Source organism: Xenopus laevis, chromosome 7S, assembly GCF_017654675.1.
Source record: "Xenopus laevis strain J_2021 chromosome 7S, Xenopus_laevis_v10.1, whole genome shotgun sequence".
NCBI classification, from domain to species: domain Eukaryota; kingdom Metazoa; phylum Chordata; class Amphibia; order Anura; family Pipidae; genus Xenopus; species Xenopus laevis.
The window spans coordinates 109,830,796-109,858,499 of record NC_054384.1 but is presented as its reverse complement, the minus strand read 5'-3'; the positions used below and the strand labels follow the sequence as shown (position 1 = coordinate 109,858,499).

The 27,704-nt window shown below is 43.2% G+C and overlaps 1 protein-coding gene across 3 annotated transcripts in view; it reads left to right on the top strand.

Annotated features, from left to right (window-relative positions):
- Nucleotides 1-22,608, top strand: part of fli1b.S (Fli-1 proto-oncogene, ETS transcription factor beta S homeolog) — a 30,458-nt gene extending 7,850 nt beyond the window's left edge. For 2 of the 3 annotated variants that reach the window (XM_018226749.2, XM_041570279.1), the window contains exons 2-9: nucleotides 13,634-13,818; nucleotides 15,751-15,902; nucleotides 16,003-16,206; nucleotides 16,736-16,813; nucleotides 17,665-17,727; nucleotides 19,398-19,457; nucleotides 19,536-19,583; nucleotides 20,699-22,608. In XM_018226749.2, coding sequence (XP_018082238.1) covers nucleotides 13,634-13,818; nucleotides 15,751-15,902; nucleotides 16,003-16,206; nucleotides 16,736-16,813; nucleotides 17,665-17,727; nucleotides 19,398-19,457; nucleotides 19,536-19,583; nucleotides 20,699-21,201 — 1,293 coding nt within the window. In that variant the 3' untranslated portion in view covers nucleotides 21,202-22,608. 3 annotated transcript variants of the gene reach the window in all.
- Nucleotides 22,609-27,704: the final 5,096 nt, after the last annotated feature.

The following is a 27,704-nucleotide window of genomic DNA, read 5'->3' as shown; positions in this document are numbered from 1 at the left end:
TAAAGATGCCCAGAGTCTGCTGATCAAGGCAGACCCACAACATGTTGGTTCTGTCCCCAGACGTTCCTGTAACTATGGGTCAACCTTATCATTATAGCTCTGCCATACTCTGGCTTGAATTGGAGGGCAGCTCAGAAAAGTCCATTACTCAAAAAGAACTTTTATGAAAGCCCATCTGGAGTTTCCAGTGTAGGAAACAGTTTTGTGGTCAGATAAGACCAGGTTGTTTTGGCCAAAGGTCAAGGTTGGGCATGAAGCTAGCGTTAGCCACATCTCAGCAACATCAAATATACAGTGAAGTGGTGGTGGCATCATCAAAGCCATGATCTTCATCCAACCAAGAGTCTTTGATACTATGTAAAAACCAAGGAACCTACTGTAAGTGTTTTCTGATCAACTCAATAACATGGAGCAAATGGTCCTGGAAAAATGGCCCCAAATCCTTCCTGGACCTTTCTGTGTAAAGATGGGACATGAGGATAGATGGACGGATGGATAGTTGAGGGATCAGACATGGGAACCATAACATTCATTAATGACTCCAATTCCCACTTGCAGCAGTAAAAGCTAATGAGTATCTCAGAGCTCAATAAAAAGACCCCTGGGAGGGCAATAAAATAACTTCCAAAGATCACTAGGGCGGAGCTACCAAAGAGAAACTGCCAAATCAGTCCACCAATCAGTTTAGTACTGAGTGGGAAAATGTTTTTTTGAGTGGGGTTGATATTGTGAGTTGAGTTCATTCTGCAGCAGCAACATCTTAATCCACTGTGGGGTGGAGCAACCCAAGAAACATCTTCTTCATCTATATGTATAAATACAGTATCTATGTTTTATTTATTTAAGTTTTATTCGTGTTTTACACTTGGGGGCCCAATAGATGAACCTAATCAGAAAAACATGTCTGTTGTGCCCTACTATGCCTCTATTAATCTTACTCTTCCAACTTATGAGGATTATTGTCGGACACTATATGTAATTATGCACTGCCTGCCAGTCCTATCTCTGTTTTGCCTAATTTCTCATTTTTGCTTTCTTCTCTGTCTTTATTGTAACAATTTACTCCATCTTGCCTAAGTACCCCCATCTCACCCTACTGTCTCTGTCTTACTATACTGACTCAATTTTACCCTACTGTCTTCATCTGGTCTTACTGTCTCTAATGTGTCCTCTTGTCTCCATCTTGTCCTACTGTTTCCATTGTTTTCTAATCTGTCTACCCTTTGCCCTCCTGTCTCCATTTTGTCCTACTGTCTCCATATTGCCCAAATGTCTTCATCTTGTCCTACTGTCTCCATCTTTTCTTACTGTCTCCATCTTGTCCTACTTTCTACATCTTGTCCAACTGTCTCCACTTTGCCCAACTGTCTCCATCTTGCCCGACAGTCACCATCTTCCTCTACTGTCTCCATCTTGCCCAACTGTCTCCATCTTGCCAGACTGTCTCCATCTTGCCCTACAGTCACCATCTTCCTCTACTGTCTCCATCTTGCCCTACTGTCTCCATCTTGCCCTATAGTCACCATCTTCCTCTACTGTATCCATCTTGTCCTACTGTCTCCATCTTGTCCTACTGTCTCCATCTTTTCTTACTGTCTCCATCTTGTCCTACTGTCTCCATCTTGCCCAACTGTCTCCATCTTGCCCAGCTGTCTCCATCTTGCCCAACTGTCAACATCTTGCCCGACTATCTCGATCTTGCCCTACAGTCACCATCTTCCTCTACTGTCTCCATATTGCCAGATTGTCTCCATCTTGCTCTACTGTCTCCATCTTGTCCTACTGTCTGCATCTTGTCCTACTGTCTCCATCTTGCCCAACTGTCTCCATCTTGCCCAGCTGTCTCCATCTTGCCCGACTGTCTCCATCTTGCCCTACAGTCACCATCTTTCTCTACTGTCTCCATCTTGCCCCACTGTCCTCCATCGTTGCCCAACCTGTCTCCACTTGCCCTGCTGTCCCATCTATCCCCTACTTTCTCCATCTTGCCCTACTCGTCTCCATCTTGCCCTACTGTCTCATCTTGCCCAACTGTCTCCATCTTGCCCAAACTGCTCCATCTTCGCCCTACTGGTCTCCCATCTTGCCCTACTGTCCCAATCTTGCCCTACTGTCTCATCTTGCCCTACTGTCTCAATCTTTGCCAAACTGTCCCATCTCGCCCACTGGTCCCATCTTTGCCCCCTACTGTCTCCATCTGCCTACCTGTCTCCATTTGCCCTACTGTCTCCATCTTTGCCCTACCTGTCTCCATCTTGCCCCTACTGTCTCAATCTTGCCCAAACGTCTCCATCTTGCCCAACTGTCTCCATCTTGCCCTACTGGTCTCCATCTTGCCCTACTGCTGTCTCCATCTTGCCCTACTGTCTCAATCTTGCCCATACTGTCTCCATCTTGCCCAACTGTCTCCATCTTGCCCTACTGTCTCCATCTTGCCCTACTGTCTCCATCTTGCCCTACTGTCTCCATCTTGCCCTACTGTCTCAATCTTGCCCAACTGTCTCCATCTTGCCCAACTGTCTCCATCTTGCCCTAGCTGTCTCCATCTTGCCCGACTGTCTCCATCTTGCCCCTACTGTCTCCATCTTCTCTACTGTCTCCATCTTGCCCAACTGTCTCCATCTTGCCCAACTGTCTCCATCTTGCCCCTGCTGTCTCCATCTTGCCCTACTGTCTCCATCTTGCCCTACTGTCTCCATCTTGCCCTACTGTCTTCCAATCTTGCCCAACTGTCTCCATCTTGCCCAACTGTCTCCATCTTGCCCTGACTGTCTCCATCTTGCCCTACGGTCTCCATCTTGCCTACTGTCTCCATCTTGCCCAACTGTCTCCATCTTGCCCAACTGTTCTCCATCTTGCCCAACTGTCTCCATCTTGCCCTACTGTCTCCATCTTGCCCTACTGTCTCCATCTTGCCCTACTGTCTCAATCTTGCCCAACTGTCTCCATCTTGCCCAACTGTCTCCATCTTGCCCTACTGTCTCCATCTTGCCCTACTGTCTCCATCTTGCCCTACTGTCTCCATCTTGCCCTACTGTCTCAATCTTGCCCAACTGTCTCCATCTTGCCCAACTGTCTCCATCTTGCCCTACTGTCTCCATCTTGCCCTACTGTCTCCATCTTGCCCTACTGTCTCCATCTTGCCCTACTGTCTCAATCTTGCCCAACTGTCTCCATCTTGCCCAACTGTCTCCATCTTGCCCTACTGTCTCCATCTTGCCAGACTGTCTCCATCTTGCCCTACAGTCACCATCTTCCTCTACTGTCTCCATCTTGCCCTACTGTCTCCATCTTGCCCTATAGTCACCATCTTCCTCTACTGTATCCATCTTGTCCTACTGTCTCCATCTTGTCCTACTGTCTCCATCTTTTCTTACTGTCTCCATCTTGTCCTACTGTCTCCATCTTGCCCAACTGTCTCCATCTTGCCCAGCTGTCTCCATCTTGCCCAACTGTCAACATCTTGCCCGACTATCTCGATCTTGCCCTACAGTCACCATCTTCCTCTACTGTCTCCATATTGCCAGATTGTCTCCATCTTGCTCTACTGTCTCCATCTTGTCCTACTGTCTGCATCTTGTCCTACTGTCTCCATCTTGCCCAACTGTCTCCATCTTGCCCAGCTGTCTCCATCTTGCCCGACTGTCTCCATCTTGCCCTACAGTCACCATCTTTCTCTACTGTCTCCATCTTGCCCAACTGTCTCCATCTTGCCCAACTGTCTCCATCTTGCCCTGCTGTCTCCATCTTGCCCTACTGTCTCCATCTTGCCCTACTGTCTCCATCTTGCCCTACTGTCTCAATCTTGCCCAACTGTCTCCATCTTGCCCAACTGTCTCCATCTTGCCCTACTGTCTCCATCTTGCCCTACTGTCTCCATCTTGCCCTACTGTCTCCATCTTGCCCTACTGTCTCAATCTTGCCCAACTGTCTCCATCTTGCCCAACTGTCTCCATCTTGCCCTACTGTCTCCATCTTGCCCTACTGTCTCCATCTTGCCCTACTGTCTCAATCTTGCCCAACTGTCTCCATCTTGCCCTACTGTCTCCATCTTGTCCTACTGTCTCCATCTTGTCCTACTGTCTCCATCTTGCCCTACTGTCTCCATCTTGCCCTACTGTCTCCATCTTGTCCTACTGTCTCCATCTTGTCCTACTGTCTCCATCTTGTCCTACTGTCTCCATCTTGTCCTACTGTCTCCATCTTGTCCTACTGTCTCCATCTTGCCCTACTGTCTCCATCTTGCCCTACTGTCTCCATCTTGCCCTACAATATCCATCATGTTTTACTGTCTCTTTTTTTTACCCTTCAGTTACTATCTTGTCCTACTGTCTCATCTTCATCTTACAATATTGTTTCTCTTTTGCCCAATGTTCCCTGCTATCTCCTTATCTCACTTCTAACTGTTTCATAGTGGGGATAATGACTATATTCAGTACTCGTCACCACTATTTACACTATGGACACAGCTCTGTCCATCCCCTACACAGGGATCTTTCTTCTGGTGGTGCAGATGGAGATTTGCATAAGGAAACCACAACAATTTCGTTTATTTTCATGCTCCTAATTAGCAGATGCCCCTCCCAACCTCAACAATTGCAGGAAATGTCTTTGTAAAACTTTACAGAAAAAGAATCTCTCACAATCTGTTGATCTGGCAGTTTGGGCTCAGCTTTAACCTGTCACGTAACCTTCTGCCCTGACAGATCGACATTTAATGAGAATTCTGTTTGCTGCAGTGAAACTAATGAAACTTGTGTAGTATTGGAAATACGTTACATTACATTTAAATCTGAATATTACAACTCACCTCTGTGTTCCACGGCCTATACGGTTACAGAACCATATTGGGGAATTTTAGAAGACAAATGCTACTTACACAAAAGAACTATTTTGATTTCAATGGGGAAGTATATAAAGTTTATAACTGTATTGTATATATAACATATTAATATATACAGAGAGTGTGTGTCTAGCTTTATATACACTGTGTGTAACTTGCGTGTAACTGATTATACCTGTGGGAGCTGCCATATTCCATATATATATATACTAAAAAAAGGGTTAATGTATCCTCTACTATAAATGATAAGGATATTAGAAGTCACTGAGGGGTTGTTCTGTGACCATATAAAGGCACAAGGCTGCAGGCTGAGTTATACAGGGAACTCTGAGTATCACTCATGTATTATAAGGGATAATGTACCCCCTACTGTAAATGATAAGGATATTAGAAGTCACTGAGGGGTTGTTCTGTGACCATATAAAGACACAAGGCTGCAGGCTGAGTTATACAGGGAACTCTGAGTATCACTCATGTATTATAAGGGATAATGTACCCCCTACTGTAAATGATAAGGATATTAGAAGTCACTGAGGGGTTGTTCTGTGACCATATAAAGGCACAAGGCTGCAGGCTGAGTTATACAGGGAACTCTGAGTATCACTCATGTATTATAAGGGATAATGTACCCCCTAATGTAAATGATAAGGATATTAGAAGTCACTGAGGGGTTGTTCTGTGACCATATAAAGGCACAAGGCTGCAGGCTGAGTTATACAGGGAACTCTGAGTATCACTCATGTATTATAAGGGATAATGTACCCCCTACTGTAAATGATAAGGATATTAGACCAGCATCACAAGATTTCTTATGAAAAAATAAATGTATTAAAATGTGCATATACAGCCAACATCCATTTATTCTTTTCATAAGAAATCTCAAAGTTGTTGCTCTTTTTTTTAGTGTATCTTGTAATTTTTACTGTGCACCTGAGGCTGATATGGAAGCAGAGTGCTACCCTGAATAACACTATATATATATATATATTTATATAGATATATATTTCTCTTGTGTTTGTGTTAGGACTGGGCATTGATGTTGATGTCGAGTTGTGTTGCTTAGAGGGATTGTGTTAATTGTGTCAGTTTAGGATACAGTTGTTTGAAGTTGTAGATATAAATGTGACACTACAGAGAAGTTCTGGGCAGGGGGAAGCAACATGACAGCTCCAGCCCATTCTCTATAGGGATTTGGAGGAGGCCCCTGTCCCACAGAGCTTACAATCTGAATGGGAACTTCTCCCTGATTCCCACTCAGCTAGGAGATACAAAACAAGGGATTTTGGTCCCAATCATTTCACCTTTTAAAGTGAAACCCCCCCCCCCATGCCCTGGATGAATGATTATTTTTTTATCCTCTTCTAATTCTCCCCTTATTTTCAGAAGACCCTGAGCCCCCCCATCCCCAAGCTCCGCCCCCAGCACAGGAAGCATTAGGGTCACAGTGATTATCTGAGCTTATCACAAGCACCAGACCTGCAACTTCCGGCTCAGCATCCTGAGACTCTCAGCCAGGCACCCACCTCCTCCCAAGCACCCAACTGGCCCTCGTCCCCCTCCTTATCCAGAGACGTGTGTATAGGAAATCAGCGCCTTGTTACTTTTTATTATAAACTTTCCATAAAGCACCAACATAATCCGCAGCCTTGTACACTTGTGCCCCCAGCTGGTGGGGCTGAGGAATTGCAAGTACAATATCTGCTGTATTATTCTCCCGCTAGGGATTCTGGGAGCTGAGCTTATACAATAACCTAGAGGCCTGTGTGATGTTGGGGCCCTAGTGTTCTCTACAATTTTGTGAAAGTCATACCTAAACAACTTTCTGATATTCATTTATTCCATATTCTCACTGGTTTTTACATTTATTGAATGCATTCTCTCTACGGCTGTTTATATCCACTGCACTGCAAGTTCTGACTCCTGAAACAATGTCACGGAAGCCAGTCGATTTAAGGGGTTGTTCACCAACTGTGAATATGATGTAGAGAGGGATATTCTGAGGCAATTTGCAATTGGTCTTCATTTTTTATTATTTGTGGTTTTTGAGTCATTTAGCTTTTTTTCAGCAGCTCTCCACTTTGTAATTTAAACCATCTGGTTGCTAGGGTCCAATTACCCTAGCAACCATGCATTGATCTGAATAAGAGATTGGAATATGAAAATGTTTTATTTGATTTTCATATTAAACAAGTAATAACATTATGACAGCAAATATTATGCAGATGAAGAAAGACATGTATTCAATATGATGGCATAGTGAGATTGAAAACGGAATACAATTTTAAGAGACTGACAACAATAAATTGAAAATAACAAAAATGAACTAAGCCAGTGGAAGTCAACATATTGAAAGAAAGAAAAATGTCCATTCGTTGACTGGAATGTCTGAACGCGTAACTTACAAATGAAGAAGCCGTCCTATTTGTTTACCTGAATTAGAATTACAGGCTTCGAGATAAGGAGACCAAATCAGTTTAAAAGAGTCTATGGAATTATTCCTTTGGTTTTGGATAATAAGGCCAACTAAGCTGGTTCATAAAAGAAATAGCGTCTGCTAACGAGGGGGGTTCTTTATGTAACCAGGAATTAAATAAAGCTTTCTTGGACGCAGCTAGGAAAAAAACTTTATCTTCATGGGAAATAAAATTTGTGTTAGGAACTGAAGAACAGACCATATTATCCAGATGCAAAAAAACAAAGCAAAGACAATTTAATCTGTATCTTCAAATGATAATTAAAAAAACCAAAGATTTCCCTCCAATATAGGACAATCTTTGGACAGGACCATAGATAATGGAAAAGTGATACATTAATTCCATCACATTTAGGGCAATATGAATTAGGGCTATTAGAGGAATTTTTTGAAAACAGTTTCCCATAGCCTAGATGGATAAGCTTAAAATGTTCTATCCTCCAATTCTCTTCTAAAATTAATTTATTATAATCCCTAATTGATTTGACCAAATCTGAGGGAGTTATTTGACAATGTAAAACTTCAGACCATTTAGAGGAAGGTTTCGATAACGGGTGTGAATCTGAACTATAATTATTCCAAAATCTTTTAGAAAGAGATCTAATAGAGATCAAACCAGGGAATTCCAAAAACTCTGCCGAATCGTCTGCAAGATCGTGCTCAGCTAAAACCAGGTTGTTATTATTACGTAGCAGAGAAAGACCACATTGACACGCTAAATAATAATATCTATCAGAATCCCGAAGCTTGTATTGTTCTTTGAGATTTGAAGAGACTGGAATATGAATAGGAGAGGGATTGAATAGAAAGATGAGGAATAAAAAGTAGCAATAACAATACATTTGTAGCCTTACAGAGCATTTGTTTTAGATGGGGTCAGTGACCCCCCATTTCAAAGCTGGAAAGAAGAAAACTTGAAAAAGCTTGAAAAGTTGCTTAAAACGGGTCATTCTATAACATACTTAAAGTTAACTTAAAGGTGAACCACCTGGGATAAAGTATGAAAGGCTGACTTCTGCTACAATGTTTCAAGAGCCAGTACCAGCAGTGCAGAAAGGTATAGAAAACAATGGTTTCTGAAAGTTTCTATTTTTCTAAGCTTGGACACTTGGGAACACAGAGCTGCTTCCTACTCTCTCTACAGAGGAACAAGACGATGGTTTATAAGAGAATATTAAAGGGTTTCTAATTGGGGGGGTGGCTCAGAGCTGAGAATGTCGAGTTAAAGAGAAATAACTGAGAAGAGGAAGTTGGTTTGGGGCAGATAAGGGATCCGCAGACATTAAGGGGTTGTTCACCTTTAAATTAACTGTTAGTATGATGTAGAGAGGGATATTCTGAGATAATTTGCAATTAGTTACATATATCTCTCTCTCTCTCTCTCTATATAGAGAGAGAGAGAGAGAGAGAGAGAGAGAGAGAGAGAGAGAGAGAGAGAGAGAGAGAGAGAGAGAGAGAGAATATATATATATATATATATAGAGAGAGAGAGAGAGAGAGAGAGAGAGAGAGAGAGAGAGAGAGAATATATATACATATATATATATACATATATCCATATATATATATACATATATCTATATATATATATATATATATATATATAGAGATATATATATATATAGAGATATATGTATATATATATATATACGTGTATATATACTACTCTCTTTCTATATATATATATATATAAATATACTCTCTCTCTCTCTCCCTCTCTCCCTATATATATATATATATAGGCACTTCCCCTCTCATTATCTGTCTCAGTATTAGTAATTAATGAAGGATAAGAGTAAAGCTGCCCATAGACGCAAAGATAAAGTCGTACGAATTGAAGGTTTTTATTATTTTCGGATCACGTGTGGATCGTCCCGACATTTTCCGTACTATGGGGATCAGTCGTTTAGTCGATGGGATAAAGATTTCCGTCGGCTACTGATCATATGGTTTTGTCTGAGCAAATCACTGGGCAACTGTCACTTCTATTTGTCAGACACAACTGTCATATGATTGTTGTCATGGGCACAACATTGTTTTTGATTTGTTCTTTTACTACTTTATTTAATGTGAATGGTTAGTGGCAGGTGGGGAGATTGAGACGTCGGATATAAGGCTAAAATCTGCCCGTCTATGGCCGGCTATAGAGAACTAGGGGATGGCAATTCCAATTAGGGATGTACCAAATCCAGGATTCAGTTCGGGATTCGGCTTTTTTTTCCAGCAGGATTTGGATTCGGCCGAATCCTTCTGCCCGCCGAACCAAATCCGAATTTGCATATGCAAATTAGGGGCGGGAGGGAAATCACATGACTTTTTGTCACAAAACAAGGAAGTTAAAAATGGTTTCCCCTTCCCACCCCTAATTTGCATATACAAATTAGGATTTGGATTCGGTTCGGTATTCAGCTGAATCTTCTGGGGGTTTCGGGCCGAATCCAAAATGGTGGATCCAGTGCATCTCTAATTGCAATAAAGGGGTGATTCTAAATGCTCTGCCACCCACAGGGCTTATACATCTCCCTATATTGCCCCAGTAAAGTAATAGTATAAGGAATGTGTCCCTTCTATAGGGATTTGCTTTTTGGGCATCTGAACCACTGCCCCATCCCCCAACTTCCAACTGTGTTGTCCCAACTACAAACTTTAAGGAGTCTCTTTGTCCCATGGGGGTAGGTGTCCCCGCACCTCAGATTGTGCCGGATCTCATTGTGCAGTTATTTCCCCGGCACTGACTGTCATATCAGTAACGGCTGGAGGAGGAGGAGACAGAGTGCAGGGTGGGGTGCATGGGTGGGGGGGGGTGTGCGGTTACCCAGATTTCAGCAGTCGAGACACAGATAAGTCACAGGCCGGTGGAACAGAGAGAGAGAGAGAGGGGGGACAGACTGTAATTAAAAGGGTGGTTCACCTTAGTATGTTATAGAATAGCCAATTCTAAGCAACTTTTCAGTTGGTCTTCATTATTTATTATTTATAGTTATTTGCCTTTTTCTTCTGACTCTTTCCAGCTTTCAATTGGGCGTCACTGACCCCATCTAAAAAACAAATGCTCTGTAAGGCTACACATGTATTGTTATTGTTACTTTTTATTCCTCATCTTTCTATTCAGTCCTTCCCCCAGTCTCTTATTCAAATCAGTGCATGGTTGCTAGGGGAATTTGGACCCTAGCTACCAAACTGAATAAAAAGCTAAATAACTCAAAAACCTTAAATAACAAAAAATTAAAACCAATTGCAAATTGTCCCCGAATTTTACTCTCTACATCATACTAAACAGTATCTCAAAGGTCAACAACCTCTTTAAAGGGGTTGTTCACCTTCAAATAACTTTTCAGATAAATCACCAGAAATAACAACTTTTTCCAATGACTTTCTGTTTTCTATTTGTCAAAGTTTTTTTTCTAATATTGACATATAAATGTAATTTTTCACCTTCTAAAGCAGCTCTGGGAGGGGGGTCGCCGACCCTGTAACCTGTTCTAATTGGATACATTTAGTTGATACATTTCTTATCTTTGTCCCTGCTGAGCAGAATCTCTGAGTTTCATTACAGGCAGCTGTTAGACTTGATACAATAGTTACTAATACTCCAGAGATGCTGCTGAGAAATGGATCAACTCAATGTTGTAAAATTGTAACAGTTCAGAATCTGCACCTGAATTACTGAGCTGTCAGACTGAAACACTAGAGACAGGAGCATTCAACTTTACACTTAGATTTTGGAAAAACAGTAAAAAAATGAATAATGGAAAGTAATTGAAAAAAGTCTGGGGAACAATCTGAAAACAACTGAACTGAAAAAAGTGTTTGGAAGGTGAACTACCCCTTTAAAGGGATATTGTCATCGGAAAACATGTTTTTTTCAAAACACATCAGTTAATAGTGCTACTCCAGCAGAATTCTGCACTGAAATCCATTTCTCAAAAGAGCAAACAGATTTTTTTATATTCAGTTTTGAAATCTGACATGGGGCTAGACATTTTGTCAATTTCCCAGCTGCCCCCAGTCATGTGACTTGTGCCTGCACTTTAGGAGAGAAATGCTTTCTGGCAGGCTGCTCTTTTTCCTTCTCAATGTATCACTCCAACTTGCAGTACAGCAGTAAAGAGTGATTGAAGTTTATCAGAGCACAAGTCACATGACTTGGGGCAGCTGGGAAATTGACAATATGTCTAGCCCCATGTCAGATTTCAAAATTGAATATAAAAAAAATCTGTTTGCTCTTTTGAGAAATGGATTTCAGTGCAGAATTCTGCTGGAGCAGCACTATTAACTGATGTGTTTTGAAAAAAAAAAATTTTTTCCCATGACAGTATCCCTTTAAAGTCACAGTGCTCTTTATCTCACTAGTCTGGGGTTTTAGTGCAGAACTGGGCGGGACAATAAATAGTTAAATAGTTAAAGTGCAGCTCGGAGCTCATTGGAGAGATTTTACAGGGAAATGAAGCTGCTCTATAGATTCCCCCACAAGATAAAGGCAAAGCGTCGCATCAGCAAACGCTGCAGTTTCTGTGTCTCGGGCCCTTAGATTGGCCCCTTTGAGTGTAACCAGTTCTGTTTCAGCTCTGTCAATCAGCTGGCTTCTGCTACATTGTTTCAGGAGTCAGAACAAGCATTGCAGAGAATAAAAACAAACTATTTAGCTATGAACCCAGCGAGAACGGGGAATGAATGGATATTGGGAAGTTGCTCAGAATGAGATTTATTTGTATCTGAGCCAATAAATGGGCCCAGGGACAATGGACCCCAGAAAGGGATCAGAGGGGGGTGCAGAGGTGACTCAGGGGAAATGACCCGGGTGAGTTGAGAGAAGGGAAACAATGGAGCAGGGACAGGAAGTAGCGTTGGGTCCTACGAGGAGAGAGAGAAGGGTCAGTGCAGCAGCCACATCTGTCACTTCCTGTTTATTGGGGGGTTCCCTGTGTCTATTTGTCTATTTATCAGCCCAACACTGACGCCCACAACTATTTCTGTCTGATAAACTGTGAGAAACACTTACACTCAAGGCTGAGACACTGCCTGTGACTTACTGATAATTCACTACTACAGCCATCCATCTCCCCCAAACTCTCATCATTATTTATTCCTTTTATTTACATAATGACTCCCCAATATCCATTCAGTCCTCATTCTCTTCTCTGCACTGCTGCCTCTGACTCCTGATACAACTTCCCAATATCCATTCATTCCTCATTCTCACTGGGTTTATAGTTCTGTGTAACTGTCATTGTGTCTGTCCCTTTCTCTTCTCTGCACTGTTGCCTCTGACTCCTGATACAACTTCCCAATATCCATTCATTCCTCATTCTCACTGGGTTTATAGTTCTGTGTAACTGTCATTGTGTCTGTCCCTTTCTCTTCTCTGCACTGCTGCCTCTGACTCCTGATACAACTTCCCAATATCCATTCATTCCTCATTCTCACTGGGTTTATAGTTCTGTGTAACTGTCATTGTGTCTGTCCCTTTCTCTGCACTGCTGGTTCTGACTCCTGATACAACTTCCCAATATCCATTCATTCCTCATTCTCACTGGGTTTATAGTTCTGTGTAACTGTCATTGTGTCTGTCCCTTTCTCTTCTCTGCACTGCTGCTTCTGACTCCTGATACAACTTCCCAATATCCATTCATTCCTCATTCTCACTGGGTTTATAGTTCTGTGTAACTGTCATTGTGTCTGTCCCTTTCTCTTCTCTGGTTCTGACTTTTGACACAATGTAGCAGAAGTGAGTTGTTGATTCTGCAGAACAATTGCTGCTTCCCCAATGTTTGCTCATAGTCTGTACAGAGAGATCCCATAAAACTGTGGCAGCATAGGTATTCCCTGTACTAAGCACAATTCAGCAGGAACAGTCCCTAAGTTTGCTCATAGTCTGTACAGAGAGATCCCATAAAACTATGGTACATAGGTATTCCCTGTACTAAGCACAATTCAGCAGGAACAGTCCCTAAGTTTGCTCATAGTCTGTACAGAGAGATCCCATAAAACTGTGGCAGCATAGTTCTTATGGGTCAGAACAATAAATTGTCTATTCTCAGAACTGAATAGTCTCTTTTACAACCAATCAGATATCTGCTCTCATTATTGTACCTTCACTAGAGAGATGACAGGTATTTGCTGATTGGTTGATAAAGGTTTCTTTGCTGATATGACAGAGGCATTGCTCTGGGATAGGAAATGAATGTTGAATGAAGTTCTAGTTAAACTCTTACTCCCAGCACCCACCAGCACAAGGGGAAGCAGGAGAGACCCAAATTGTAAGAGATAAGTGGCCGAGTGCTGATGTAACGCTGACTCTCTCTCTCCACTCACAGGAGGCTCTGTCGGTGGTCAGTGAGGATCACACCATGTTTTCCCACCCGCCACTCAAGACGGAGATTCCAGACGATTTTTCGCCTCGCATTAAAGAGCGTGGAGCCTTACAAGAGCACCCCTGGGTGCCATCCACAGAGCGGCTTCATAGCATCAAGCAGGAGGCAGAGGAGATGCCTGGAACAAGGTGAGTCTCATTTCCAACCCTCAGCCACCCATAGCAACCAGAGTAACTGCTAAATGCTCTCAATCCAGTTTCTGCAGTAATCTTTCTGGCATGTCTGGGGTTATTATTATGCTCTGAATCTCCTTTTCTATATCATACTATTTCCAAGTAAAGAGACCACTGCAATATGCTGATATGTTTTCTGCAGTGAACTTACTGCCATGTCTTGGGTTAATGCAATGCTCAATCAATTTTCTGTAGTGATCTTACTGGCAGGTATTGGCTTAATGCAATGCTCAATCAATTTTCTGTAGTGATCTTACTGGCAGGTATTGGGTTAATGCAATGCTCAATCAATTTTCTGTAGTGATCTTACTGGCAGGTATTGGGTTAATGCAATGCTCAATCAATTTTCTGTAGTGATCTTACTGGCAGGTATTGGGTTAATGCAATGCTCTGAATCAGTTTTCTGTAGTGATCTTACTGGCAGGTATTGGGTTAATGCAATGCTCTGAATCAGTTTTCTGTAGTGATCTTACTGGCATGTATTGGGTTAATGCAATGCTCAATCAATTTTCTGTAGTGATCTTACTGGCAGGTATTGGGTTAATGCAATGCTCTGAATCAGTTTTCTGTAGTGATCTTACTGGAATGTCTGAGGTTAATGTAGTGCTCTGAATCAGTTTTCTGTAGTGATCTTACTGGCATGTTTGAGGTTAATGCAGTGCTCTGAATCAGTTTTCTGTAGTGATCCTACTGGCATGTCTTGGGTTAATGCAATGCTCAATCAATTTTCTGTAGTGATCTTACTGGCAGGTCTGGGTTAATGCAATGCTCTGAATCAGTTTCTGTAGTGATCTTATTGGCATGTATTGGGTTAATGCAATGCTCAATCAATTTTCTGTAGTGATCTTACTGGCAGGTCTGGGTTAATGCAATGCTCTGAATCAGTTTTCTGTAGTGATCTTACTGGCATGTCTGAGGTTAATGTAGTGCTCTGAATCAGTTTTCTGTAGTGATCTTACTGGCATGCCTGAGGTTAATGCAGTGCTCTGAATCAGTTTTCTGTAGTGATCCTACTGGCATGTCTTGGGTTAATGCAATGCTCAATCAATTTTCTGTAGTGATCTTACTGGCAGGTCTGGGTTAATGCAATGCTCTGAATCAGTTTCTGTAGTGATCTTACTGGCATGTATTGGGTTAATGCAATGCTCAATCAATTTTCTGTAGTGATCTTACTGGCAGGTATTGGGTTAATGCAATGCTCTGAATCAGTTTTCTGTAGTGTCTTACTGGAATGTCTGAGGTTAATGTAGTGCTCTGAATCAGTTTTCTGTAGTGATCTTACTGGCATGTTTGAGGTTAATGCAGTGCTCTGAATCAGTTTTCTGTAGTGATCCTACTGGCATGTCTTGGGTTAATGCAATGCTCAATCAATTTTCTGTAGTGATCTTACTGGCAGGTCTGGGTTAATGCAATGCTCTGAATCAGTTTCTGTAGTGATCTTATTGGCATGTATTGGGTTAATGCAATGCTCAATCAATTTTCTGTAGTGATCTTACTGGCAGGTCTGGGTTAATGCAATGCTCTGAATCAGTTTTCTGTAGTGATCTTACTGGCATGTCTGAGGTTAATGTAGTGCTCTGAATCAGTTTTCTGTAGTGATCTTACTGGCATGCCTGAGGTTAATGCAGTGCTCTGAATCAGTTTTCTGTAGTGATCCTACTGGCATGTCTTGGGTTAATGCAATGCTCAATCAATTTTCTGTAGTGATCTTACTGGCAGGTCTGAGGTTAATGCAATGCTCTGAATCAGTTTTCTGTAGTGATCTTACTGGTATGTCTGAGATTAATGTAAGGAGTTAATGCGATGCTCTGAATCTATTTTCTGAAGTGATCTTATTATGTTATAGTGTGGTGGTCTGACTGCCTGTTTTTTTGTCCCTCCCCTCAGGATCCCGGCGGTTGGAGTGATACGAGTTGATAAAACTGAAGATGTCGGTGACTCAACCTACCAGTCCACTTACGCTGACATCCCGACCAATGGCTCCGCCCCTCCACCTCACACCAATGGGGATGAAGAGAAGAGAGTGATAGTGCCAGCGGGTAAGAGGCTTTGGAGAAATATCATTGGTCGAGCAAAGGGCGACTGAGAGCCAATTACATGGCCTGGTTACTAATGAAGTTTCCCTTTTCCCAATCCCAGACCCTCTGGTGTGGAGTCAGGACCATGTCTCCCAGTGGTTGGACTGGGCAGTGAAGGAGTACGGACTGTGTGATGTAAATACCTCGGAGATGCAGGGAGTTGACGGGAAGGAACTGTGTCGCATGACGCGGGAAGATTTCCTACGAATGGCCTCGTCGTACAGCACCGAAATGCTCATGTCACACTTGGCCTACCTGCGTCAGAGTACGGAATTGTCATAATCGCTAAACCCGCAGAAATAAAATTGCCCTTTAAACAGCCCAATCTTGGCGTCTCGAGTCTTTGCAGCAATGTCATATTCCAATGACTTCGCCGATATATTTTCCCTGCTGTTAATTCTCAATGCAAGCGCCACCTAGTGGCAGAAAGCAGAATATGTGAATAAATATATTATGGGTTTAATGATGGTTTTGGGTTCATATTGTTATTAAGGATGCACTGAATGAATCCAGGATTTAGCTCGGGATTCGGCCAAGATTCTGCCTTTTTTTATCAGGATACAGATTCAGCCGAATCCAAAGCGCCTGGCTGAACCAAATCTGAATCCAAAACATCACGTAACTTTTCATCACACAAACGAGGAAGGCAAAAACTGTTGCACATAGTTCTCTGTCCCCCTTGTTTCACTAATTAACAGATTCGGCCGAATATTGTTCAAAGGATTTGTGATTTGGCCGAATACTAAAATAGTGGATTTGTTCCATCCCTAATTGTTATTACTTTTATTTTACAGACAGTCCAACATTCACCTACTCAGTAGTACCAGCTCTCCCCGCACACCAGCCAGCACCTCGTCATCCAGTGAAAACAGGTAAATGATTTGCTGCAGGATTTTGTTAAAGATTATGTTTAGATTTATAATTCATATAGCAGCATCATTATTCTCCTGTACTAAGCACAATTCAGCAGGAACAGTTCCCTAACTTTGCTCATAGTCTGTACAGAGAGATCCCATAAAACTATGGCAGCATAGGTATTCCCTGTACTAAGCACAATTCAGCAGGAACAGTCCCTAAGTTTGCTCATAGTCTGTACAGAGAGATCCCATAAAACTATGGCAGCATAGGTATTCCCTGTACTAAGCTCAATTCAGCAGGAACAGTCCCCTAAATTTGCTCATAGTCTGTACAGAGAGATCCCATAAAACTATGGCAGCATAGGTATTCCTCTGTACTAAGCACAATTCAGCAGGAACAGCCCCTAAGTTTGCTCATAGTCTGTACAGAGAGATCCCATAAAACTATGGCAGCATAGGTATTCCCTGTACTAAGCACAATTCAGCAGGAACAGTCCCTAAGTTTGCTCATAGTCTGTACAGAGAGATCCCATAAAACTATGGCAGCTTAGGTATTCCCTGTACTAAGCACAATTCAGCAGGAACAGCCCCTAAGTTTGCTCATAGTCTGTACAGAGAGATCCCATAAAACTATGGCAGCATAGGTATTCCCTGTACTAAGCACAATTCAGCAGGAACAGTCCCCTAAATTTGCTCATAGTCTGTACAGAGAGATCCCATAAAACTATATGAGCATAGGTATTCCCTGTACTAAGCACAATTCAGCAGGAACAGTCCCTAAGTTTGCTCATAGTCTGTACAGAGAGATCCCATAAAACTATGGCAGAATATTGATTCTGTTATTGACTCAGTGTGTTACATTACAGAGCCCCTGTATGAAGATGTGCGGAGACAAAGCTGGAGCTCGTCGGGGGGTTCAGTCCATAGAGGTAAGTTGCTGCTCTAACCATTTCTCTATGGGAAAGGCAGGCCTGGATTTGTGGAAAGGCCACCTAGGCCCAGGCCTAGGGCGGCAGGATTTTAGGGGGGCGGCATGCTTCCCAACCACACCCACATTGGTTCAAAAACACTGGAGATGCGTTGGAGATACAATCATTTTTTAAATTTCCCATGCGCCAATCCCCATTGCTCTTGTTAGCCTGGAGGGGACAGGGGTGACGAACTGCAGTGGGCCTAGGATTCGCCCACAATGTAAATCCAGCCCTGGGGAAAGGGCCTCTGTGTGTTGGTTCTATAATTATAAGGAACATGTGCTCAGCATAAGGGAGTCAGAGCCCCCGGAATGTGTCCAAATAATTACTGCTCAGCCTTATCCTCCATGTACAAATAGTATTTAGTCACACAGAGCTCTTGCACCTATTTGTCTTTATTATGGGTTCAGCTGGCCATAGACGCAAAGATTTGATCACATGAATTGAGGATTCGTACAATTTTCGGGCCGTGTGTGGAGAGTCCCGACATTTTTCGGTCGTTTGGTCGATGGGACAGGTTAACAGATTTCTGTCAGCTGCCGATAATATCTGTGCGTGTATCGCCGATCATACGATTTTCAGAGGGAGACTGTCACCAGCTTTGTCTATAATACGATTACTGTCAGGGGCAGAACATCGGCTCATCTGTTCTTTAACTACTTTATTTCATCTGACTGGTCAGTGGCAGGTCTGGAGATGGGGAAGTCCGATCGTTTGAGGATTCGAACGATCGGATCTTTGCGTCTGTGGTCAGTTTTAATGATTAGTACAGGGAATACTTTTATGTAATCTCTCTGAACAGGCTATGAGCAAACTTAGGGACTGTTCCTGCTGAATTGTGCTTAGTACAGGGAATACCTATGCTGCTATAGTTTTATGGGAACTTTCTGTAAAGACTATAAGCAAACTTAGGGACTGTTCCTGCTGAATTGTGCTTAGTACAGGGGATACCTATGCTGCCATAGTTTTATGGGATCTCTCTGTACAGACTATGAGCAAACTTAGGGGACTGTTCCTGCTGAATTGTGCTTAGTACAGGGAATACCTATGCTGCCATAGTTTTATGGGATCTCTCTGTACAGACTATGAGCAAACTTAGGGACTGTTCCTGCTGAATTGTGCTTAGTACAGGGAATACCTATGCTGCTATAGTTTTATGGGAACTTTCTGTAAAGACTATAAGCAAACTTAGGGACTGTTCCTGCTGAATTGTGCTTAGTACAGGGGATACCTATGCTGCCATAGTTTTATGGGATCTCTCTGTACAGACTATGAGCAAACTTAGGGGACTGTTCCTGCTGAATTGTGCTTAGTACAGGGAATACCTATGCTGCCATAGTTTTATGGGATCTCTCTGTACAGACTATGAGCAAACTTAGGGACTGTTCCTGCTGAATTGTGCTTAGTACAGGGGAATACCTATGTACCATAGTTTTATGGGATCTCTCTGTACAGACTATAAGAAAACTTAGGGACTGTTCCTGCTGAATTGTGCTTAGTACAGGGAATACCTATGCTGCCATAGTTTTATGGGATCTCTCTGTACAGACTATGAGCAAACTCTGAATTTATAATTAGTTCAACCCCCGGACTCTATCATCTCATGGGAAGTTTATTGTTTCTTTCAGTGTCTCCTCCGCTGACACCAGGAATCACAAGTACCACTAACACTGTGCGCAGCCCCCAAGGTGAGAGTCGGATTTGCACCCAGTCTAAATGTTTCCCCAATGGGCTGCCAGATTAACCCTTTCCTTTCTGTCTCACAGATCCCTACCAGGTTTTGGGGCCGACGAGCAGTCGCCTCTCTAATCCGGGTGAGTCGAAATCATTCCAGTCTGACCGTAGGTCCCTAAGTGCGGGGGGGGGGGCCTGTAGTGCTTATAGGGCCCCAGATGTTAATGAGTCCCACATTATTAGAAGTGGGAATTCTGCATCTGTCCCGGGGGGGGGGTATTAAGGGCCAGTGGTTACAGGGGCCCCATGTCCCAGGATTAGCCAATAGCGAGTCTATAAACAAACATCAGTGTAATCCCCGTTAGGCACAAGCACCTGATTATTTCATTAGTTGCCTAATTATCTCCCTATTTCCTCCCGGCTCAGCTTTCAAACCCCCCCCAATAATCATCATCATCATCACGTAGAACAAATGTGTTTAGTCAGTCGGCCCCCAGTGTTTTTCTTTCCCATTAGCTGCATAAAGGGCCCAGCAGGCAGCGAGTGCCTAATCCCCGCCCCCCACGTGGTGCGTCTGTCACTTTAATATCCCCGGATTTAGGGGACAAATGTGCCAATGATGTAATTACTGGAGCAAAGCCACTTAGCGACTGTGTGACAAGATCTCGTTAAGTGAACGACAGTTTGGAATCTCTTCGGGGGGGGTGTAAAGGGAAAATATACCCCCCATAAATGAAGTGAATCGTCTTTAAAGGGGAACTAAGAAATAGAGTAGCTAATATTCCATTTTGGGTTCAATACAGAAGGTGTGGCGAGTACAAAGGCCACTGAAGATTCTGTATTAGTAGTGGGTGTGGCTGATGCGACTCATACGAGCAAACATGGCTGCCCCCACCTATATGAATAAACACAGATATAGAAACATCCTTTAGGGAAGGTGACAACATCAGGCTTGGTCCCATTTGCCCCTAACCCCCTATTTATATTCCTGCAGGCAGTGGGCTTATTAGACTGGGTCCCATTGGCCCCTAACCCTATATCAGTGTATCTGCCCCAGATTGGGTCCCATTGGCCCCTAACCCCCCCTCCCCTCTCTGTGTATCTTCCCCAGATTGGGTCCCATTGGCCCCTAACCCCCCCTCTCTGTGTATCTTCCCCAGACTGGGTCCCATTGGCCCCTAACCCCCCCTCTCTGTGTATTTGCCCCAGATTGGGTCCCAGTGGCCCCTAACCCCCTCTCTGTGTGTTCCCGCAGGCAGTGGGCAGATTCAGTTGTGGCAGTTTCTATTGGAGCTCCTGTCTGACAGTTGCAATTCCAGCTGTATCGCGTGGGAAGGACTGAACGGGGAGTTCAAGATGACGGACCCCGATGAAGTCGCCCGGCGCTGGGGCGAGCGCAAGAGTAAACCCAACATGAACTACGACAAGCTGAGCCGGGCCCTGCGCTATTATTATGACAAGAACATCATGAGTAAAGTTCATGGGAAGAGATACGCCTACAGGTTTGACTTCCAGGGGATCCAGGTGGTGCAGCATTCGCATAACAACGACCCCCCGACCCCCAAATACCCCGAAGGGAACTATTATTCACCCCAAGCCAAAGCCCCCGGGCCCTTACCTTCCCATCACCCTCAGTCTTCCACCCTGATCCCCGTCCAGTACTTCAGCTCAGCACCCACTGGGGGACTGTACCCCGGCCAGGGCATCACGAGGCAACACGGGGGGCTACTGGGGACCCACCTGGGGACCTTCTACTGAGCAGAGAGACGACTCCACCGGCTCCAAACTGAGGGGCCCCGTCTGGTGGGATTCACCTGCTACAGACATGAGCCATAGAAGCACCACTGAGCCCCAGTCCGCTGCACCTTCTCTGGGGCAAGAGCCTCCAAATATCCAGACTTGTAGAGAACATTAGGGGCCTGAGATTGGGACCCCTGAAAAGACTGAGCCAAACAGGACTGGTCAGCCGGGGCCCCTCTCTGCATTACAGACTCTTTGGGCTCCTCCCAGAATTACAGACCAGAAGGTCCAACTGCAGAACGACGGGATCCGACCCCAAAACCAAACCTCCAGAGGAACAGGAAACGGCTGTCTTACTTCTACTTCCTGTCTGTAATCTGCTCATTAAAGGGGAAATAAACCCCAAAAATAAAGTTTTTGACAGACAGAAAATCTGATTCCGACCGACTTCCCAATATCCATTCGTCCTTCGTTCTCATTGGGTTTAAAACTCATTCAAAGCAATTTGAGCCTCACAGTTCTCTCCTCTGCTTTCCCCGACTTCTCACGCCATGTCCCTGTCCAATCAGCACTCGGCTCTCCTCCGCTTCCCATAATGCCTTGCATGCTCTGTGTTGTTTCTGAAGTCTGGAAAGCAGAGAAGAGCAAAGGACAATGGAATGAGTGAAGGTGTTGGAAATGTATTGGGGAGTCTGATTGTATTCAGTCCTGCACCAGGACAATAGAACAATATGCACCCCCTGATTCTCATTGGTTCAAACTTGTCACGCCTAATACAAAAAGAGGGACACCCCCCTCCCATAGCCCATCTGTGCCTTGATCATATACCTCCCAACATTTTGGAAATAAAGAGGGACAAAAAAATTGCCACTCGAGGGCAACTGATTTTTTTCACCACACCCTTTTTTGGCCACACCCCCTAATTACCATGTTCATTTTACAAAATTTGGCAGGTTATGAAAGTTTGAACATATTTCAGTGTTTTTTTCAGTTATTACAGTTTTGCTTATGAAGGCGAATTGCCCTTTAAGTTTATATTGTTACTTATCTCAAAATTGTTACAAAAGTATCTCATCTGCAGCGGTGGCTGTTCTGGGCTCTCTGCCAATTCATTTAGAAACTTTGTTTCTTTTTCTGGCTGTTCAGTGCAGAGAAAATCGGGACTTTCCAGTACAAGTGAGGGACTGCGGGTTGAGTTGTCAAAAGCGGGACTGTCCCACTGCAGTTGGGAATTATTCTTGATACTTTGTACAAAGGAATCGGAACCTTGTTTGTATCCAGTGTATCCGCCTTCCCTGCGCTGGTGATTCCCACGTGTCTGTGGGGTCAGCGACGCCTCCTTTATGTGAATGTCCATCACGTTTCTGTAAAAAGAAAAAAAACAAACAAATTTTGCATTAACCTTGAATAAAAACGGTTTATTTATCCTCGTTCCTCCCCCCAGAGATAATGAGCCTGTAGAGTAATTACAATTTATCTCTCTGATTCGCTCACTGGTTTCTCTATTATAAGTAATTAACGGCTTCCTGGAAGGTCATTCCACACTTCCTCTCCGAAGCTCCTTCAGCCAATCAGGATCTCTCATTAATGCTACAGATTCAGACTCCTGACAGAAGACAGATCTGGGCCCATCCATTAGTCACAGAATAAATCCCCAATGTGACGGAGCTCAGGGCTCTGCCATTAACCCGGGGTCAGTATCCCTGATAACCCTGTGCTGCCCAGGGAATTCACTACACACATTAAGAGAGGTGAATTAAGAGAGGGGTGTCCCACTAGCCTAGGTTGGTGCTCCCCTTCTTTAGAAACAAATGGACCCACTTGGCTGTTCTCTCAATAACTCCTGTAGTACCAGCCCTGCCCACAAGGGGCACCAGAGAGCAGAGGAAATATGGCATCAACACTCTCTGCAGCAAAGTACCCCGGCTGGTTGATTTTAAGGATGCACCGAATCCACTAATCAGGATTCGGCCGAACCCCCGAATCCTTTGTGAAAGATTCGGCTGAATACTGGACCGAATCCTAATTTGCATATGCAAATTAGGGCTGGGAAGGTGAAAACATTGTTTACTTCCTTGTTTTATGACAAAAAGTCACAATATTTTCCTCCCTGTCCCTAATTTGCATATGCCAATTAGGATTCGGCCAGGCAGAAGGATTCGGCCGAATCCGAATCCTGCTGAAAAAGGCAGAATCCCGAACCGAACCTGAATTCAGTGCATCCCTAGTTGATTTATAAGTCATGATGCTGCTGTAGGGTTTCCCTTAACGGGGTGATTCCCAATTTCATTAAAGGGGTTGGTCACCTTTAAATTAACTGTTAGTATGATGTACAGAGTGATGTTCTGAGACAATTTGCAATTGGTCTTCATTTTTTATTATTTGTGGTTTTTGACTTATTTAGCTTTTTATTCAGCAGCTCTCCAGTTTGCAGTTTCAGCCGTCCGGTCGCTAGGGTCCAAATTCCCCTAGCAACCATGCATTGATTTGTATAAGAGACTGGAATATGAATAGGAGAGGTCTGACTAGGAAGATAAGTAATAAAAAGTAGCAATAACAATACATGTGTAGCCTTACAGACCATTTGTTTTTTTTAGATGGGGTCAGTGACCCCCATTTGAAAGCTGGAAAGAATCAGAAGACGAAGGCAAAAAAAATTCAAAAAAGAAAAAATGAAGACCAACTGAAGAGTTGCTTAGAATTAGCCATTCTATAACATACGAGAAGTTACCTTAAATGTGAACCACCCGTATATTATACAATGGACACTAGTTCTAAACAACTTTTTAATTGGTCTTCATAGTTTTTTTATACTTTTTAAATTACTCTTTCCTGTGACTCTTTTTAGCTTTCAAATGGGGGTCAATGACCCTTCTAAAAACTAATGCTCTGTAAGGCTTTAGATTTCTCATCTTTCTATTCAGGCCTCTCCTATTCATATTTCAGTCTCTTATTCAAATCAGTGCATGGTTGCTAGGGGAATTTGGGCCCTAGCAACCAGATGGCTGACAATGCAAACTGGAGAGCTGCTGAATAAAAAGCTAAATAACTCAAAAAACAAAAATTATGGAAAATGAAGACCAATTGCAAATTGTCTCAGAATATCCCTCTCTATATCATACTAACAGTTAATTTGAAGGTGAACAATCCCTTTAATAAAATATAACCCCAGTACTGATTCACACACCTTCAGGGCTTCACCGTTTAAAGGAAAAGTCAATCCCTACGTGCATAACTCAAGCTAAGAAACGAACATGGAGTCCCAGCGGGGAACAGGAACACCAAGCAGAATAAACCATAAAAAAAAATACATTTTCGGGGGCTACAAACGCTGTGCCTTATGTTTTTGGCTTCTGTACCAGCCCATTAGCAGGGACAATATGTCTCTAAGTAGCCCCCCATCTTCTTATCTGTACATACTCTGTCCCACTGTCACTAACAATATTCTGTTTATTTATAATAAAAGAGTCACAATACAAGGCTGATTAGTAATTAATTCAACGTCACAGTTCATAGCAGCTCAGAAATCAGTACAGTCTGCATCAGAACTGATTCATAATCAGCCTTCTATGAAAGATGTGACTTCACTTTCTGCTAACGGTTTGCTGATTTCCCACAACCCCTAAGTTTAGCTTCTCAGCAGCAGCCAGAGCCCACTGAGCATGTGCAGAGCCACCGACACACACAAGGTGCAAGATCCAAGTTAGGGAGCTGCTGGGGGAAATGTGAAGGCCTCAATCATTCATGTTATAGGGCTGCTGAACCTCTGGGCTGATACAGTCATTTCCATATAGAAAATACAGCATTTCTAGCCTATTTCTTTAGGTTTTACTTCTCCTTTGAGCTTTAATTTACACATGTTCAATCCCTCGGCACTTTCTGATTGTTCAACCCAACTGATACCATTGATTTCCATGCTATGGCTCGGTCATCTAAAAAAAATAAATAAAAAATGCCCTCTCCCTTTGATAATTAAAGGTTGCAGTTTTATAAAAATGGTGTTTTCCACTCCAGAATCACAGCAGCTCCACGTCACTATTATCAATGACTAACGATAATCTGTGAGATTAGACTGCAGCGCCCACACTGGCCAGAAGGTGTCACTGTACTGACAGTTAATGTTGCACTAGAGCAGCACCCACAGCTGTTGTTTTCATGCTTTATTATTTGTGGTTTTTGAGTTATTTAGCTTTTTATTCTGCAGCTCTCCAGTTTGCAATTTCAGCCATCTGGTTGCTATGGTGCCCTAGCAACCATGCATTGATTTGAATAAGAGACTGGAATATGAATAGGAGAGGCCTGAATAGAAAGATGAGGAAAAAAAAGTAGCAATAATAATACACTTGTAGCCTTACAGAATATTTGTTTTTTAGATGGGGTCAGCGACGCCCATTGGAAAGCTGCAAAGAGTCAAAAGAAAAAGGCAAATAACTATAAAAAATATATAATGAAGACCAAATTAAAAGTTGCTTACAATTGGCCATTCTATAACATAATAAAAGTTTCCTTAAAGGTGAACCGCCCCTTTAATGAAAAAGAAACCTAACTCCAATATACTTTAATTAAAAAATGTGTACCATTTTTATAAGAAACCTGTTTGTGGTGAAATTCTCCCTTCATTTACTGCTGTGGATAGGAATTGTGAGACGGTCCCTAACTGCTCTGCAGGGAAACAATCATACTTATGTACAGCAGGGGGAGCCCCCGCCTTACTTCCCAGCCATGCAGAACTCAAGCAGCTTTGTTTGTTTCCCTGTAGAGCAGTCGGCGACTGTGTAGAGATTTTGTATTGGATTTTATTTTTGCCTTTACATGACAATTAAATTCTGTACCGTTTCTCAAATAATCAAGTTTATGTTCACTATTCCTCTCTCAGCATCTGTTTCTCTTCATTCTCTCTTCATGCAGCAGTTGGGTGTCAGATAATCACTGACAGTTAGATCCAATATATCTTATAGGGGGGCTCCTTTTGCCTAGCAGATGTATTAGAGCTCACTCTATTAAACTCACCAGACATCATGTCTCTCTACATGCAGAATTTGTGCAAAAGGCAGTTATTTTGTTAGATTTTGTTTGCACTGGAATCAATTATTTGAGTGAGCTCTAATACATCTGCTAGGAAAGGAGCCCCCCCTATAAGATATATTGGATGTAACTGTCAGTGAATATCTGACACCCAACTGCTGCATGAAGAGAGAATGAAGAGAAACAGATGCTGAGAGAGGAATAGTGAAGATAAACTTGATTATTTCAGAAACGGTACAGAATTTAATTGATTGTAATTAGAAAAGGAGATTTTGTGTTGTCACCGTCTCTCTCCATCTCTTTCTCTTCAGTCGCTTGGGGGACACAGAGACAGTGGGGTACAGCTGGTACATCCAGGAGGGCAGGACACAACAGTAGAACAAAACTAGCCCCTCCCCTACTGGCTATACCCCCAGCAGGCAGATCTTAGCCCAGTTTGTTACAAAGTCAACAGGAACTAACAACTCTTAACTAGTCTTATAACTGGTTAACCATCACCATAACATGTCAGACAGAAAGTGAAGGCCTCAGTCCAGGGTGGGAAGCCCTGTGTCCCCCAAGCGACTGAAGAGAAAGAGATTAAACACAAAATCTCCTTTTCTCTAGGTCTGCTTGGGGGACACAGGGACGTACCAAAGCTGTCCCCTGAATCCTCCGGGTGGGAGAGGGAGGCCTAAATAGAAGATTCCACACAAAAGTGTTGAAATGGTAGAATTTTGAAAAGGAGTAGACAGAAGTCCACGTAGCTGCCTTGCACAGCTGTTCCGCTGATGTTTGGTTTCTGAACGCCCAGGACGTGATCATCCCCCTAGTGGAATGGGCAGTGGGTCTGTCTGGAGGAGTTTTACCTCTTGCCACATAGGCTCTCTCGATTTTGTGGCTGCTCCCCCTTGATGGGGGCCTGAAGGAATGACTAGTAAGGAGTCTGCCTTGCAAATGTCCTGAACTCTATGCAGGTAGAACTTTGGGGCTCTAACTGGGTCCAGAGCGTGTAGAGCCTTCTCCTTAGCATTAGACAGTGCGGGGCAGAAGGTTGGTATGATGATTTCTCGGTTCAGGTGAGAATCAGAGACTACCTTTGGTAAAAATGATGGAATTGTGAGGCGGAACGCTCTACCACGGTGAAAAACGAGGAAGGGTGGTTTACATGCGCTGAGTTCGGAGACGCGTCTTGCGGATGATATAGCCAGCAAGAAGATGGTTTTCCAGGTATGCCAGAGAAGAGGTATTGAGGCTAGAGGTTCGAAGGGAGGATCCTGAAGAGCACGCAGAACTAGGGTGAGGTCCCATTGGGGAGCTGGTGCTCGTACTGGGGGAGCTACCCCTTGCATAAATGTCTTGACATCAGGCAAAAGGGCGAGTCGTCTTTGAAAAAGTATTGATAGAGCTGAGACTTGTGACTTAAGAGAACCTAAGGATAGGCCCAGGGCCGCCATTAGAAATCACGGGGCCCCGTATAACAAAATTTTCTTTGTTGCGCCCCAAGCCCAAACCCA